We start from the raw sequence: 17,928 nt of genomic DNA, 5'->3' as shown, positions 1-17,928 counted from the left end.
CATTTTGAAAACGGCCAGACCTCCCGCGGCTGTACTGCAGACCTTCTTGGACTTCCGAGGCCTGTGTTAGCCGGAACTAGCCACATCGGGTCTTCCTTAAGGCTGATCAAAAAGGGTGATGGAGGTCAAGGTACAATTTATTCTCCCGTTGGATATAATCCACCAGTGTTTATTGCTTTTGCTCACTTTTTTCAGAACTAAAGTGCTCAAAGACACTTCAGGTGATACTCTGTCGTTCTTAATATCAGATTAATGCTTTTCAATGAGTGAAATCATTCCTCCCACTCCAGTTTCTAAGATAAACAAAGACGAGGGTCCTGCTAATAGGAGAATCTCTTTAACAGACCCAGCACCACAGCCTTCAGTTGATTTAACAGATGAAGCTATCTCTTCCGTCTTGAAATCTGATTACTCTCTAGATGCTTTGTCCAAAAGATTGAAGCAATCCACTGAAACCTGCGAAGAATTTGCAAGGTATTTGAGCAGAAAAGCCAACTCTAAGTCAGACAATTACACCCACCTAAAAAAGCTATCTAGATCAACTAATGAAACAATGAAGAAAAACACATCCAACAAGTTGATTAAAGATGATTCTTTTGTTAAGCAATTTTCGGCTATCCTATCCATCGAGGAAAAGTTACTTGGATTTGGCAATTCTTATGTGCAGTCTGTGATTAGAATTTCCGATGATTTGAATTATTTGAAAGAATCAATAAAAGAGAGAAGGAAATCAATCAAAGATGAAGCTAGGAAGCGTGAACAGGAATGCCTTGAAGCCATTCAATTAGCAGAGAAAGCAAAAATAAAGTACAATAGCTTGTGTAAAAATCTTGAAAAGGTCAGAACTACAAGTCCAAACAGAACAAAATTTACTATCAAAGGTGCAAAGACAACACTTCAACAAGAGGAAGAATTATCTTCCAAAATTTCAACTGCTGAAACTGACTACAGATCCAAGTCTGAAGCATCGCAGTCAATTAAAAAGAAGCTAGTGGAGGTTTACCGTCCAAATTATTCTGCTCAACTTAGAGACTTGATTTTAGAAATTGATATTTCATTATCCTTAAAATTGCAAGAATATACCAACTTTGAAGAATCTTTACTAATGCATCTTGCAGTCACTATTTCTCCGGCTTCAATTGACTCTAAAAAGCCTTCTATTAAGAACATTGCATCGTCTGTCAATGTAGAAAAGGACTTATATGACTATCTAATGGGTTTTCATAGAAAAACACCGAAAAAAGAATATATACCAATTCAATACAAACTACATCCTTCATTTCAAAATTCCCAAGCCAACTATAACGCAAATTTTAATTTAAGTATCAACTCAGGTTTCAAATCAAACACAAACACAAACACAAACCAAACTAATGGACTTAGTGCTTCTACATATAACTCAGGGAACTTGATCATTAATAGTGCATCTACTAGTAATAACGCCGATTTCAATTCAAGTATTTTGTCAACTAACAACGACACTTTTTCGATCCAAGAAAACAATCCGGTCAATAATCAGAAAAACGCTGATGGTAGTACTATAAAGCACGATCCACTCATTCATAGCAATGACGTTGATCCTTTTAACACCAATAATATTAACGTTAATAATAACTCCGATTTCAGATTTTCAGTCATCTCCAACGTTCAGCCTTTGGCCGCCAATAAAACATCTGAAGGTAACACTTATGGTGGAATCACTTCATCAGGTCTTAGCTTTAGTACAACTGGGGGAAATAACTTTGGGACTGCTAGTAACGAAGGACTCACATCAACCTCCACAATAACGCCAGATTTCACTCAGTCTGTAGTCTCAACATCTTATATTCCCACCAGAACTAATCGGGGGTTTTCTAGTCTTGGATTAAGTGTTGCGCCTTTACCAGGTATCATCATACCACCAGTCAAATTGAAAACATTTGGAAATGATATTGACACATTAATAAGGTTTCAAGGGGAAGAAAACTTTGTGCCCTACATTGTTAAATATTGTATCAGTTTGATAGATCTCTATGGGCTAGACACTGAAGGCATTTATAGAACCAGTGGGAACCAACTTAAACTTCAAGAGTTAAAGGAATCGATTGACTCAAATCCAAATAATATAATTCAAATAATTCCTTCAAACAATTCTGCTTCTGATGGTGAGATATACTTAATTGCAAGCTTGTTGAAAGCATATTTTATTTCCTTGCCTGAACCATTATTGAGCAATGAACTATATCCCGAGTTTATTGCTGCAGCAAGGTTACCAGCTGAATCGAGAGTTAAAAAGCTTCATCAAACTGTTTATGCTTTGCCTGATGGGCCATATTGGACTTTGAGATCATTACTATTTCATTTTAGAAGAGTTTCGCAAAGGCAAGATATTAATCGAATGTCTGCCAGTAATCTTGGTATCATTTGGGGCCCCACGCTTTTATCCTTTGCAATTACAAATCCAGATGAAAAAAGTTATCAAAGTAAAGTCATTGAATATTTAATGCTAGCAGCAGATGAAATATTCGAGGCAGAATGACACTGTTTCGATAAGGTTATTGTTTAAGGTTTTATATTTTTGGCTTTTTTGTTAATCTTTTATCATTTTTATCTAAGTTATCTTTTATCGTTTTTATCTAAGTTATCTTTTCTTTTTGTATCCAATATTTCTATTACTTTTGTTTTTGTTTTAGTTTCCGTTTTCATGGGTTTCATTTAATTATTTTTTCGCGGGTAAACCACATATTTTCTACAATAATTTTTATTGATGATTTAAATTAGATTTTGGAATTTTTATTTCTCAAATTTGACTCTAATTGGTTTGTTTTCGCCTTGGAGAAATTTCATTGAATAGAAAATAGTTCAACTACCCCATTTAAAGTAGCATTGTTTCAACTTTGGCGGAGAAAAACTAAAATAGAAGTTCTTTTTCTTGTGAAAGGGTGCAATTCAACTGAAAGCTGGAATGCTTTTCGAATAGTGAAAGCCAGATTTACGACGAAACCTGGGGAAGGATTTTGTTTAGGATTGTTCCGTGAAAAATTTTTATAGTCATCAAATTTTGTAACTTCGAAAAGATGACTTTGAAGAATCTTTACCACAATATTCGCTAAAGAAGCTGGAAGTATAGAAAATATGGCAAAACTTTAGCTACATGTCAATTTTGGCCTTGAAATTATATCTGATAATCTGAAAAACGTGAATGCTACACCTGTCGATTGAAAGATGCTCAGCAATAACCAAAGTAATGTATGATTTTGAATTCACTTTCAGTGAAAAAGCAGTTAGAATGTAAAATTTCTGGAAATGAAAAGCACAAATGGTTAGAAAAAATGTGTATGAGAAAGTATAAAGGATTAAAAAAATGGGTCAATGAAGAATTAAACATAATGTAAAAATAAAAAGAGTAAGCAGGCGATAACAAGGTAGGCCAGAAAAAAAACAATAGTGAAATCGAAAATTAAACAATAAAAAGCAACAAAACAAAAAAATATCACAAAAAAAGCATTAGGTAATTATAGAATTAATTGGTGACTACCAGCATTGATAACCACCATCAACAACAAGATTTTCTCCAGTTGTATAGCTGGAAGCATCATGATTAGCAAGATATAGAATGGAACCAACAAATTCTTTAGGATCAGCCATTCTATTCATTGGAATTCTTGACTCCCAAGCATTTTTGATTTCAACATTCTCTCCAATTACTTTCTTGGTTAGTGGAGTTAAGATATATCCAGGGCTAAGACAATTCACTCTGATATTATACTTGGCCCATTCAGTCGCTAACGATCTAACAGCATGAATTACACCAGCTTTAGAGGCATTATAAGCAACTTGGTTTTGAGGATAGTTGACAATAACACCAGACATGGAACCAATAAGAATAAAAGAACCAGGTTTGGAAGCTTTAACCAACAATTTGGCCATTACTTGAGGAAAATAAAGCGAGCCTAGCAAATTAACCTCAATTAAACTTTTCATTTTGTCAGGAGGATATTCAAGTGCGTCAAAATTATTGCAAAACCCAGCAGTGTGAACTAACAAATCAGGAACACTTTTGTGAAATCCAGATATTTTGTCTAAAACTTGGGTGATTTGATCGTAATTGGTAACGTCACATTCCCAAGAAGAAATCTTCTGAACATCGTTTGTGATAAGTTCAACATTATTATATGTGGCCCAGTTAGTCAATTCAACACCTGCTTTGTCAACAATAGCTTGGTCAATATCAACCAAAGCGACAGAGGCACCTTGGGCTAAAAGAGCTTTATTCAAAACTGCAGCCATTCCCCCAGAACCGCCTGTGACAACAGCAACTCGTCCATCTAGCCTGAAAGAGGGAACAATATCAGAAATTGAAGGCATTTCAACAGTCATTATTACCAGCTAAAAATCAAAAATAAGAGAGTGAAAATTATTTCAGTTCAAAAGATTTGTGGGTAAATAATAAGGAAACAAATATAACGACAAAAGTAATCTTATTTATAGATTATAATGTAGAACAAATAGACCAGTTAAAGACTTAACGACTTGCAAAAGAAAATCACTACAGGTCGTTTCTTTTTATATCCCCATTCCTGGCCATCAGGTCAACACAATTCTGGAGAAAAGCCTGTTCCTTACGCAGCACATTCAAAAGTTACTTTCCCAAGGTACGTCAGTGCGCAGATGCAACTAATAAAACTGTTCTCAGTCACTCACGAACACCAAACTAGTTCCACCTGGGAAAAAAATAACTCAGAATAAAACATGGAGTGGAAATTCTAACGGTTTTAAAATGTTCGAATTAATAACGAACATGGTCTGAAGATTGAAAAATCTCTCACAAAAAAAATCCCAGAAAGCACTCCACAAATAATTTGGTGAATCAACTAACAACCTGCAAAACGGCCAGACTTAATGGAATGAGTTGTTGTCCAGTAGCCAGTTAACCAAAATCAATCACTGCCGTCCCAGGAGCATTAGTAGCCAGCGGATCTTTAGCTAGTTCCTCGCCAAATCTGTCTACACGAAAATCAATTTCTGATGTGATCCTCCCCCATTGTGGTAGCAAATCCACGATAATATATTGAAGAAAAGAAGTATATCAGAAAGAAAAACGTGGATGTTGTGAGCGTCCCGGATGTCTACATTCGGTCCCTCGGTACTTGTTACCGGTCTGCTCCCGTGACGCTCTTAGATATAACCCTGTTCCTTATAAGAAAAGCTAGCGTGTTGTAGCGAGTAGTGCTGTGCCGAATCAACGATAATATATGTCGTAGCAAATCCATAATAATATATTAAAATAAAACCGTATTTAGGAGAGACAAACAGAAAAAAGATCACCAGCCCCTTTTATAGTGAGCTGGATCAAATCACAGAACGCCAAAAAAGCAGAGCAGTGACAGAAACCGAGGGACATAGTGCAGCTATTCAGGAGGCGCACCGCAGCCCTCTAAGCCGGGTATCCACACCTTTGACAATCGCCTGATTGAAGTCAAGCATTTAAATACTCAGCAATTCACTGTTGGCGTTGGCCGATGGTTACCATGAATCAATAGACAACATGGTGACTAGAGATCCGCGCATGGGCGCCGTGAATTAAATTAAAATTATGACCACTGATATCAAAAGGCGAAAGTCTTAAGTGATTGGAATAAGTGATTCTAAAGTCTTGCCATGTCGGCTGCACTTGTGAAGCAAGTTTGATGTTTTATGGGATGAAGCATCAGGATATTTTTTTTTTTTGTGGTAAAGAGATAAGCCGCGCAGTTTCTGATCTTGTTTGATTGCAAACCCTCCAGTCTGTGACTAACAGTCCAGCCTAGAATCCCGCTCTTGCATATAAAATCAATTACATAGTCGAACAAATCAAATAGAAACATTGAATACCAATAAACTGAGATAAAAAAGCGAAGTTTGTTTTCATTTTCATTAGCACAGTCATACAATAAAATTACAGCAGATAATAAATTCATGATAAATCTGATGTTGAACCAGTACGATTTTATAAAGTGATATAAATGTACACAGTAGTGTAGCATATCCAACCACAATTGACACAACCAATTTCCATCCAATCACATTAATATACGTGAAGAGCAGAACCGACTTTGACAAGATCGATCCCATTAAAGGCAATCATCAAAGCCAGGAAGCACTGCAGCACATTGAGCCATGCAGCAACGCTGCTATCACTACTGTTAATATCAATTTTTGTAGTAGAAAAGGAATCAGTGGAGAGCAGTTTCATGAGGTGATATCTTCTTGAGTATCTGTGGCATCTTTGAAATCAGTGGGGTGAATGTCAGAGATAGTTGCATGTATGATCTCATAATAAATAATTTGCTGATCAAAAATTCCATGAATTGGCTATTGAACCGGCTCTATCATCTCAGCAATTTTGAGTGCTTCAAGAACTGGCACGTATTGTTCCTCACAAGTATGAGGGGACGGTGAATGCTGCTTGTGGACGTTCGAAGTATTTTGCATTTCTGTTGTGAAAAGAACATAGCGGACAACCTATCTACGATACCTGCTAGCTGCATCCAAAGAATTGTCCCAATGTCAAAAGCATTTTATTCGTGATGCTGTTTTGCATTGGACAGTTAACGGCCTCGGGTATAGTATCGTCTCAGTTTATAAGGACAGCATAAATTGAATTTGCATAACAGGCCCAAAAATAGATTTTGCAACTGATTATTATTACGAATGTGAGCCTGTGATCAACTTGCGACGCCGTGCGGCTATTGATTGATTCATCCGATACGTGATGATTGTCAATGATCTAGGTCAATCCCATCTGTGTCTAGACTGTCTTTATATAAGATTTTCATACATGTTTATGGCAGCAAATGGAACTCATTTATTATGCAGTGTTGATCTCTTATTCTGACGTAGATTTTCATTGATCCTAAATTCGCTCAGCTTCTCTTGGCCTCATCACGTCTAAACAATCGATTTGGTAAACTTCGAAGATCTTTGATCATGAGCAAGACTTGCACATATGCTTTGAGCCGCTTCACTATAGCATCTGATGATCGTGCATTACACAAATGATATACATGTAGTCCAATCATTGAGACATAGTTGTTTCTTGAAAGGTAGGGCGCAGGATGTCCAAATGAATTAATTTTTCAATCCAAGGAGTATACAGGATCTAAATGATAGTTGGGTTAGCAACGAGAGTCCTACTGCCTTTACAATTTCATTTGTTGCTCTCTCTGTGTTCCAGACAATGCTCAGCATTTTCGAATACCGGTTGTTGTTCCAATAAACTTTCAGCGTCGATATGATTATGATGTGACGCTGTTCTGCATTCATTTGATTAATCTCGAACCATTTTGTCTTTGCAGCACCAAAATGGGCTATAACATTTCTATTCCTATTTTTGAAACAAACTGCTTGCGGATAGTCAATAACTTCAAGTTCAGTCATCTTTTGTTCAACCTGTCTGGCATTGGCAAAACCACCTGTCGGTGCTGACTGACATGTAATCACTGCTCAAAAGCGAAGAGGTCTTTCACTAAAAGGAAAATAATTCATCAGATATTCTTTGTTGGTTATCAATGCTCAAATATCTGATTCACAAGCTACAATGCTGATTCGGTCTCCAAGATGTGGTTTAGAAGTGGTAGCGGCAAATAAGACGGCAGCCAAGTATGTCAGATCAGACACGTCTATAATGGTATTGTTTCAACTATTTCTGAACCATTGAAGTACGCCTTCATTGTGTTGATGATTTTGTTGGGGAGCTCGATTAGATGACTGAAGTTGGTGATTATCACACTCTGCACTAGTGATGGCATGGAGAACTTGACGAATCTCGATAATGGATGGGAGAGACTTCTTAAATGTATTCCATTGTCAGCGACACCGTTTTCTGTTCATTCTGTGAGCTGATGTATATATATTGCTTATCTACTTTGGAGTTATCACTTGATGTATCGTCTGATGCTATTGCAATAGTGATATCCATTTCAGTGCTAGAGATGGACTGATTTCCCTCCATAACACTGGCAGCAGTAGGTGCTAATCCAACGGCTGATGGGATCGTTAGTTTAATAGGAAAATATAACTGTTCTTGAATAAGTAATTAGGTCTGCTCGTAGCACAGAAAAGAATTCTCATCATCGGATCTATTATGATCATTGAGCACTCAGTAGGCCGTTACTCTCATCTCGCAGCCGTAAAATCACGGATGACACTAGAGTGATCACCCTTGCATACCCTGATTTGACAGGATATTATCGCACACGCAGCACAAACATGTATTACCAAATTGCTGCAGTTATGGTTTTTCCACAAAATATTTCGAAAGTCGTAGTCACTCGAGATTTTTTTTAATGGGAATGCAATTCAGAAAATCTACCGGACACTTTGCCGCTTTAGTCCACAGCCATTCACAACCAGTAGCTTGAGTGAGCAATGTTCTGCCTGCGTTGCGGATAGTTTCTTTGATGTATTCAGGACCTAACACTAGTGACATTCATTGAAAGCAAACTATTCACTATTGATTTTTTGACAATCACAAATTTCTTGATGCAGCTTTGATGGAAACCGGTTTTCAGATCAGGTGGAACGAGCCGTTTTATTTGATATTCTTTCAGTAAAAGTAATGTAATATACCATCCTGGAAAGGGGCAATGGTTGTGTGGCAATCGGAACAGCAACGAGCTATGTTGAACAATTAATGAGAATTACGAAAAGATAAGGACGGTCATCAGCAGCAACAGCTGGGATTGGGCTTTTATTATCAGCAAGTAGAAGACTAGGAGATGCAACGGCCGGTCCTTTGGAAAACGTGTGATTACTCTTGGTTGCTTTTCCTTTGTAACAAGACTAATATTTTGAACCACCAACGGCAATAATCAATAGATTTAGATATGTCTCTCGCAGCATTGTCTCCTAAACGACGTAGATGTTGATGATAATTTGTAATTCCTAATGCAACAGCAGATGAAGCAAGGGGACATTCATATAATTCCGAAGCTGCTCTCCTCCCAGCTAGCGCATCATGCAAATATTCACAATCATCTTTGAATGAGCACCTGGCTTGTTTGTTTGTAGCAGCTGACTTCGAGGTTGGATTTGCACGATGGCAACAATAAAATAGAGTCGATAATGATCCGCCATTAAATACCCTCACAGTAGCTGAACTGTTGAAATCAACGATGATGATTCCACTACCAACAGTTTGACCTAAATGAATAGCCAGGTTGCAGAGTTAATTACTGTTAGAACAAATGTTGTTGGAAGCATCTGAATCAAAAGATATCGGTTAGATATTTAACATGAAATTCAAATAACTTTCAACGATCAACCGAACTCCGACTGTTCAGCTTTGGGAGCATCCTGAACAATCAAGGCAGCAAAAGCATCAGTTGGAACAGCCGATCCAGCAGGGACTGGCCGTGGTGCCATGCATTTCCTGGCCAAAAGTCTTTTTTGTGATTGCCATAGCATGTCACTGCTATGCGTTTTGTCTTTCTGAACAGTTCGTTACCAGCAGAGGCTAAATGTTTGGACCTGTGTCACCAGCAAACGCATTTTTAAAAGTTGACTGGCCAGAACATTTTGATCAGTAAATATATTTCTGTTACTATTCGAAAACTGACTAAGTATTCATTTAGCGTCGGTCGTGACCGAGATCGAAGCAGCATAGAAAATAGCACCAACTTCAATAGCATTGCAGACCATAGAATATTAGAGTAGAACCCATTGACAGATTTAATCTCATCCGTTTTATTTTATAATCAACTTTGGCACTTCGCTGAACTAAGTGATGTGGTGAGAATATTAGCAGCTTCAACACCAATAATGGCATAAAGGTCTTTCACGTTAATGACAACTTGACGCCATGCACACCATTTTATTAATGGTTTTCCAATGCAGCACGATCAAATCCGCCAGTCACCAACTTATGGCAAATGAAATCCGAAACGGCTTTAATCGTGCTTCAAGCAGCATGTTCTGCAACAACAGCACCTTCATTGTTATAGACTTCAACCGACTGTCCAAACAATCTGCTTTGAAATTTTAGACGGAAGCTTAAATCTTAAAGCTAACAGCGTTCATTAGTTTTTTTGATTGGTGCGCGTGAGCTGTGGCCTTATGGGTAATATCTTGTTGTAGCAAATTCATGAAATTATATTAATGAAAAGCTGTACGTAAGACCAAAAGCCGCAACAGAGATCCCCAACTCTCTCTGTATGAAACTGGGTCCGTTCACAAAGGGGCACTGGAGAAGATTGAGAACTGACTCTAAAGCACGGTTTGCAGGCATCCTGCAGATGGAAATCAAATCTAAGAAAATCGGCTAAGGTGAACATTTATATAAATGGATGCACGTGGAAGAACCGTCCGGCCCTTATCATAGGGGACAGCTATCGATCAAAAAGCGTCATGGCTGCTGACCGGTGGCATGACATCGAAAGATGAAATGAGGAGATGTAGGAGGCCCACAACAGTCTCCTCAACCCAGTAACCAAACCTCGGACAATCAGGTCAATGTAGTCAAATATTTTCCAAACACTGCAAACGACTGTTTACGTTGGTGGAGCCACTAGAATGTGTGGGAGCAAATCTTGATATGGGGAGACTCGCTCACAGGCGCAGGGGAGTCAGTTGAAATTCCAACCACGGCCCTCGAAGGGTGAACACTTTCGAGTCAGAAAATAGAAAGCCTTTAAAATTCTAGCATTTCAGTTGCACAAATATGGCCTTCCTAACCCTTCAAGCAATAATTTATGGGGAGTTATTTTGGTTTTTCTGTGAAATACTTCACCCCACCCGTTTGCTTATTCGCTCGCAACTACTGATTCCTATTATCCACACATCAGGCTTCACTCAGGGATCCATATATTGAATTAATCAGTGAAAATCAATGGAAAAATGAAAGCAAGAAAAAGGTTACACACTCAACCTCAATGAGGATATTTTCTAATTGAAAGATAGTCGTTTGGTTGACAAGAATACAATGCAGAAACTCAATCACATCATATCCGTTGAAAACATGAGATATGCCCAGTAGTTCAAAACAAATGGATAACAATATTGAACTGTAGCAACATCACATCAAACAAACAGTAAGAGTCGGATAAAGCCCGAACGACCTAGACAAACACACCACATCGATCAACAGTTCAACCATTGAAGCAATTCAGTGAGCTAGGTGAAAACCAGAGCCCTAAGCTCTTTAGAGATTATATCCGCAAAATTATTATTAGTGGCAACTCTGGCAAGAGTAGAAGCAATTTGGCCCCACTTTCTTATAAATTGATATTTGAATGAAATATCTTGCGAGTTTTTGTGACTAGTGTGTTGGTTTGCCACGTTCATAGCCAGATCTATTGTAGAGTAGTTAATTGGTTCCTCATTATTTGTGCAACTATTTTTGAAAACCTGCAACTGCTACAACGCTATTTTCAACTGGATACTCAATGGAGTCTATCCAGTAACACAAGCCGGCAATGACAATCAAACATCTGTTTTGAGCTTCAAGAAAATCGCTCTTGATAAAAGGGGAGCATACATCTTGAAGCATGTTCATGAAAATATATTATCAAAAGAATCATATGGAAAAAGAAGAACGTAAAAGATATCACCTGCCGGGTTTAGAGGGAACTGCGTTAGATTAGATCGCGTCAAGAGAGCATAGCGGTGAAAGACATTGAGGGACCGACCGTTGAAATCCATACTGCTGACAGCTACCCCGTTAACGCAGTATCCAGACCTCAGGCGATTGGGTCAACGTAGTAAAACATTTTAAAGAACTCGAATCGACTGCTGATGTTGGCCGAGCGGCTACCAAGCGTGATTGAAAAGCATGCTCTCCAGGAATGTTTTCACGGGCGCAGGGTAATGGGTTTGAGTCACAACGCCTGGCCTCCAAAAGTGAATATCTTGGGTTGAGAAAAATGGGTGCTTTTGAAATACTGGCATGAGCGGTGAACTAGCATGGCTCTTCTAATGCTTGAAGCAATCGGGCTTGAGTAGGGTTGTTTACATGCGCAACAAAGACGTCACCGCCCTGTTTGTTAGTTTGTTTGTTGGCTATCCCCACTCCTCTGAGCCATTCGTGACGTCACAATCATGGCCTCCCATATAATTTAATCGCTAAGAATGATTGAAACAGGAATTAACAGAAAATATAGGCAAATCAAATGCCAAAGCAAGTACTTTATAATACTATGATTAAAATTCGGCATAAGAAAATGAAATCCAGCGATACTATGCAATTGCATTTGTTGAGGACGTAATAAATCTACACTCAGTCAAGCGACTTTAGCAAAACACCGAAACCTAACCAATGTAAAGTCAAAAAACAAATAATAATCGGATAAATCCATAACGACGTGGACAAGACGGCCAAAGCTCACAACAATTGAATCATTCATGAATATCTTTCAAATATTCAAAAACATGAATCGCTAGGGCTTTGGAAAAGGTATTAGCAACATTAACTCTACCATCAATTTTTGCAAATCTAAAAGCAACAATGCTCAACCTGTTCATCAAGTGTTACTTGATTGATATATCCTTGGCGATTCAGTGAATAAAGGGATGATTAGGCAAGTTGGTTGCAGAATTACTATCTCAGTAGATAATTTGTTCATCAACATTTTAACCAATATATTTGAAAGCCTGCATTATGAAGACTTCCTCTTTCACCGCTTCAGTGAATGAAATGTATTCTGTTTTACACGTTGGCAAGGCCACTGAGCCGGCATCTTTGCACTTCCACGTAACTGGGCTTAGATTAGAGTGCCACAAAAACCTGCCGAAGAATTATGAATCCCCAATGTCGCCAGCCCAGTCACAGAACCAGTGTCCAATTAATCATACAGAGAAAGGAGCTTTACGATGAACAGTTAATGGGTCTGTGCCTAAATAGATTTACACGCATTATGCACGAGTTATTTGGATGATTCATGTTAGTCAAAATGTCAAGTATCTAACCCATCCACGAAACCAGTATCATTCCGCAAATAATTTAAAGGAATATGCAACGGCAAACAATCATTCTGAAAAGTCATGATTCTTCAGCATCTAACTTGGAGCCATCGGCTTTACGTAGCCTCTTGCTTGGTCAATCATTATTAGTGTCGCTTGCAATTGAGATTCAACCATTTTAAACGGTTGAGTAATCTTTCTAAAGTAGGTTTTAATCAATACCTAAATTCCTTTCCTTTTTTAAGCAACATCCAGTCGCAGAAGAAATGCTTGAGCTGCTCGAAAATGGTTCATTTTGAAGAATGATCTGAATTATGATTTAACCGCCTTCACCATTGCATCTGATGATTTGGCAATAATAAGATCATCGACATATAACCCAACCATGCGGCGCTGTGCTTTCTTCGAAATGAAAAAGAGGCAATGTTGTGGTGAAGCTTTATTGAATCAAAAAAAGTGGAGAGCATTAGGCATCTTTCTGTACTGCCAAGGCGGAGATTGTTTGAGTCAATTAATTGAAATATGCAAATTCAAACTTTCAGAAAATACTCAGCACTAACAAATCGAGCAGGTTAATTTATTTAAATTTCAGCCTTGATATTACCTTGAAGAAATGCAGTTGTCACATTAATTTGATGATCGGTGAATGACGTTGATGCAGCATAAGCAAGAAAGACATTGACTTTTTTGGTCCAAATAACTGCACCAAATGTTTTGGTATAATCACTTACTTCAAATTCAAAAGAGCATTGAGGAACCAGTCTGGCTTTAGCAAAAGCACCAGTTGCTGCTTGGTGAGCTGTGAAAAACAAACTACCGACATCAACACCTTTGCCACAAGGAAATCTAACTAACAAATTTATCCTGGTGGTAATCAAAGCGTAAATCTGTGATTGACATGCAACTTTTCAGAGGTGGTCTGGAAAATTGAGGTCACTAGTAGGCGCGGCATTACAGGCAGCAGACACATATCTCAAAAGAAACCTGTCTTTTATGGTGTATCTCGAGTCATTTGAAAGCCATTGACGCTCATTTTCAGTTACATCAACGTCTTGACAAACTTTTATGCTTCCAGCGAGTTGGTCCCTATCAAATTCTGCACCTGTGTTAGCATCAGCAAGATGATCATTATCATGAGAGAAGTCAATAGATTCGTTTGAATCAAAATTATTGTCATTGCTATTATTTTCTTTTATCATCGGATCTGATGTCAGTATATTCATCCTTCAATTTGAAGTTAATTGTTGTACATTGGCTGAAGCAATTTCAGTTGTGTTACAATTGCCTTTGAAGGCGGTAGACTGATTTCTTTCCATAACACCTAAAGCAATTGGTGTTGCACTAACAGCAGATGAAATTGTTCATTTAATGGCAGCAATTGAAGGATTTTTCCAAGGACATTTGGCTTTTTCAAAGAGACAAGAAGAACTAAAAGCAACACTGCTGCAATGAAATTTGTACCTTCTGCAGCTCTGTCTACGGATGTCGTAGCCAACAAATCCGCAGACGGCACATGTACCATTTGAGCTGGATTGCCGGATTTGTTTGGAAATTTTGGCAAAAGGGGCACATCCAAACAGCTTCAAAATCGCAGCACTTGAGATTCTTCCTTAAAAAAGTTTCAATAGTGTAATCGACGGAGCGCCTTGCTTGGTCATAATTAAATATTTCAAAAGCACTCGGCGGATTACCGCTTCATCTCTCAAGTAATTAGCAACATTAATTTCAAACTGTATTCATCTTGCTTCTGGCACGACTACTCTTTCCCAGTGTTCAACGACCCCATCTTAATCAGACTGATACGCAACTGACTTTTCTTGTTTGATCTCCTCTAATTGACAAAGTTCATTAAGCAGCATGAGTGGACACTCCTTATCAGTTCTGACTGTATGAACAGTGTATCCAATGGTCATTGACTGTATTTGCTGTAATAAACAGACCTGGCAACTGCTGATGATGGCATTTCAATTAGAGCCACAAAGACATGTCGTGCGTAATCGACACCAATGAAGATAAAGTAACGATTTCCATCAACAACCTCCATTGGATTTGGCTTACCAATATCAACAAGATGATGGCCAAGAGCAGTGGCTGCCTGTCTTGTAGACGAATTCTTAATAATTTCGATAATTTTTCTTTTGTGAGCCGAGTCTCATTTGGATCCACGAGCAGCAGAAATGACATAGAATATGGCTATATCTCTTGGAACAGTCGTGAATGGATGACGTAAATGCTCATACCAATTTGCATTGATTAACGCTACTGCAGAGGGAGCAACCGTACTTTGATATTCTGCTGAGGCTGCTCTCTTTCCAGCTAAAGTGTCATTCAAAACCCCCAATCACCTTTGAATGGAAACCGCACGGCGCGATTTGTAACAACTGAGATGAAGATTAAGTTTTTAGAATGTGGAGCACAAAAAGTGTTGGTTTATGATCCACCGTTGAGGAGCATCACAGTACCACTACCTTTGACTTGAAAGATAGTGTCACCAATACCAGCGCTCCGACCTAAATACGGAGTTAAGTCGCTGTACAATTCAGCCTTAGCACAAATATGTTGAAAAGCAGCAGAGTTAGAGTTGATCCGGTTAAAGTCAACATGTGCTTGGTAGTTATTTTCAACAACGAAGCATGCAATGACCGATAAATGTTAGGGGAATCCGGAGCGGCGACAACATCAGAAGCATCGGCTGGATTTGGTGATGCACCAGGAACTGGCGGTGGTGCCAAACACTGACTAGCAATGTGTTCCCCGATTGAGGACGGTAGAAATTTACTCGTATCTGAATTTGGCTTCTTGATGGGTTCCTCACTAGCAGGCACTAAGGCTGTTCAGCCTGCGTTACCACAAGTGCATCATCAGGACAATGATTGGCCAAAACTGTTGTATCGGTAAATCTTATTGTGTTAGGACTTTAAAATTGAGTAACAAGGATTTTAGCGTTTGTGGTATCCGAAACCAAAGCAGCGTAAGTAATAGCTGCAAATTCTTGAGCATTCTAGACCTTAAAACTATGGCAATACAACTTCTTGACACAATTACTCTAATTCCTTTTATTGTATAACGTATTTTGCCACCTTGCCGAATTAGGTGATGTGGTGATAATAATAACAGCTTCAACACCAATAATGCCAGAAAGCTTTCTCAAATTAACTATCACTTCAATGCCATACAACCCAATTTTTAAAAACGGTTCCAGTGTGGCAGGAACAAATATGCTACTAACTAACCTAAAGCAAATTGAATCCAAGATGGCTTTAACTTTGTTTTAATCAACATTAGCAGCGACAAAACAATTTTTCGTGATATAAATTTGAACAAACGGACCAAGTTGAGCCGCTTCGAAATTTAAGACCGACGTCTAAATCGTAACGTCAGCGGAATTCGTTAGTTACGTTGATTCATTGCAGCGAACATTCGAAATGTGCCTCATAACCTGTGTAGGAAGTTGATGATTGTATTTGAAGGTAAAGAAGTACCTTAATAAAGAATAACGTAAGAGAGATCAGCAGCCCCTTTCATAAACAACTGAATAAGATCACCAATCGTCAGGGGAACAGGCAGGTGTCAGTAACCGAAAGAGCAAATGTTGTCATCCGGAAGACTGACAAAAATATAGCCACCAACTGATTTTCGATCACCAATGTTTGCGGTCCAATCACAATCGGTGTAATTTAGTAACACACTTGAAGATGCGGCATTGCAATGAACAGTTAATCCATTTGAGTTCAAGTGTCCTTGCTCTCCTTCAGCTAACTCAGATGAATTTTGCCCGGTGCAGCATAAAATTGACTGACTAACTCTACAGCAAATACAATATCATACGGTGATCAATCTGCAGCAAAAAGCAACGCTCCTCCATTTAGTCTGTGAAGTAATAACATTTGATGATCTTACTCAGAGCCATGTGACTGAAGTGCCTCCATGTACCAGTTACTGATCGACGGTGCGGCCTGCGACTGATGCTCATTCATTTTTAACGGTTGAACTATCAGTCTGACGTACGTCACTGTAAAACCAGCAATGGCTCTGTTTCTCTTAGCAACATAAAGCTGAAGAAATCAATTCAGAGTTCATATTCTTTCATTTTAACCAATGAATTGAGATATGATTAGACCTGTTTTACAATTGCTTTTGATGATCCGGCAATAATAAGAGCATTCATATAGTGTTAGCTTGCTTTGGACTTTGTTCCTTGAGTTAGAAAACACTCGGAGTATATAGGACACCCGATGACATTTCATCCATTGAAGAGCATTTAGCTTCTTTATGCACATAGATAGAAAGGATTGGAAAGTCCATATATTGATATGTGAATGATTGAAGGTTCCAACGAATATACAGCATTTATCAATCCAGGAGATTGTGCGATCAAAATTTTTGGCGACCATATCACCGTCAAAAAAAGCAGTTGTTTTATCTGTTTGATAAACCCGCAATACTTTCGATGCAGCACCGCCATAGATTACTTTACGATTTTTCCGCCCAGTTCCCGCATTACACGTTTCAAAACAATGAGCATTTTTTAGGCGAGGAAAGCTTTGGGGAACTTGTCCGGCTGTTGCTAAATCACCAATTAGTGCTGACTTCCTTGGAAACACCCAAAGACAGCTCAGTGGATGTTTTTGAAAGGAAAGGTCAATCAACAAATGCGTAATGCTATGATGCATTTTTTTAAAGTTCTGATTGACAAACAACTTTGCAAACTGTATGGATGAATTGATTTTCACTAGTGGCGGGAATGCGGGCAGCAGCCAAATATGTTGCAGCAGACCTGCCTTCACTAATGGAATTTCAATCGATTGTGAACCATTTTTCTAGGTTCTCCTTGTCAATACAATTTTCTTGACTACTCATTCTTGACCCAGCAAGTTGATCCAAATCAAATTCCGTAGTAGTGATAGCATCACGAATTTCATTGGTATCATCTGAGAAACCAATTTATCTATCTCAACTCAATCTTTTCTAATTGACACTGTTTGAGTCTTGATCATTTAAGCTGATGAAAAT

General features: G+C 38.4%; 3 protein-coding genes across 3 annotated transcripts; 1 reads left to right on the top strand and 2 right to left on the bottom strand.

Annotated features, from left to right (window-relative positions):
* Positions 1-262: 262 nt before the first annotated feature.
* RGD1 (GTPase-activating protein RGD1) lies at positions 263-2,518 on the top strand (the record flags this gene model as incomplete). Its single annotated transcript, XM_020190614.1, has 2 exons — positions 263-1,334; positions 1,710-2,518. The coding sequence occupies 2 exons, from the start codon at positions 263-265 to the stop codon at positions 2,516-2,518; spliced, it is 1,881 nt and encodes a 626-aa protein (XP_020046965.1).
* A 995-nt stretch (positions 2,519-3,513) lies between these two features.
* ASCRUDRAFT_35350 (NAD(P)-binding protein) lies at positions 3,514-4,347 on the bottom strand (the record flags this gene model as incomplete). The annotated part of the gene is made up of 1 exon (XM_020190594.1): positions 3,514-4,347. The coding sequence occupies one exon, from the start codon at positions 4,345-4,347 to the stop codon at positions 3,514-3,516; it is 834 nt and encodes a 277-aa protein (XP_020046964.1).
* Positions 4,348-13,648: 9,301 nt separating this feature from the next.
* Positions 13,649-14,207, bottom strand: ASCRUDRAFT_149188 (uncharacterized protein). The gene has a single exon (XM_020189269.1). The coding sequence runs from the start codon at positions 14,136-14,138 to the stop codon at positions 13,824-13,826; it is 315 nt and encodes a 104-aa protein (XP_020046963.1). The 5' UTR covers positions 14,139-14,207; the 3' UTR covers positions 13,649-13,823.
* Between the last annotated feature and the right edge of the window lie 3,721 nt (positions 14,208-17,928).

Source organism: Ascoidea rubescens (genome assembly GCF_001661345.1).
Source record: "Ascoidea rubescens DSM 1968 unplaced genomic scaffold ASCRUscaffold_7, whole genome shotgun sequence".
Classification (NCBI taxonomy): domain Eukaryota; kingdom Fungi; phylum Ascomycota; class Saccharomycetes; order Ascoideales; family Ascoideaceae; genus Ascoidea; species Ascoidea rubescens.
The sequence above is the reverse complement of the archived record's forward strand: the minus strand, read 5'-3'. Positions and strand labels throughout refer to the sequence as shown.

Bases quoted from the DNA above. Each gene is read 5' to 3' on its own strand.
- ASCRUDRAFT_149188 (XM_020189269.1), bottom strand. From the start codon at position 14,138: ATGAATATACTGACATCAGATCCGATGATAAAAGAAAATAATAGCAAT.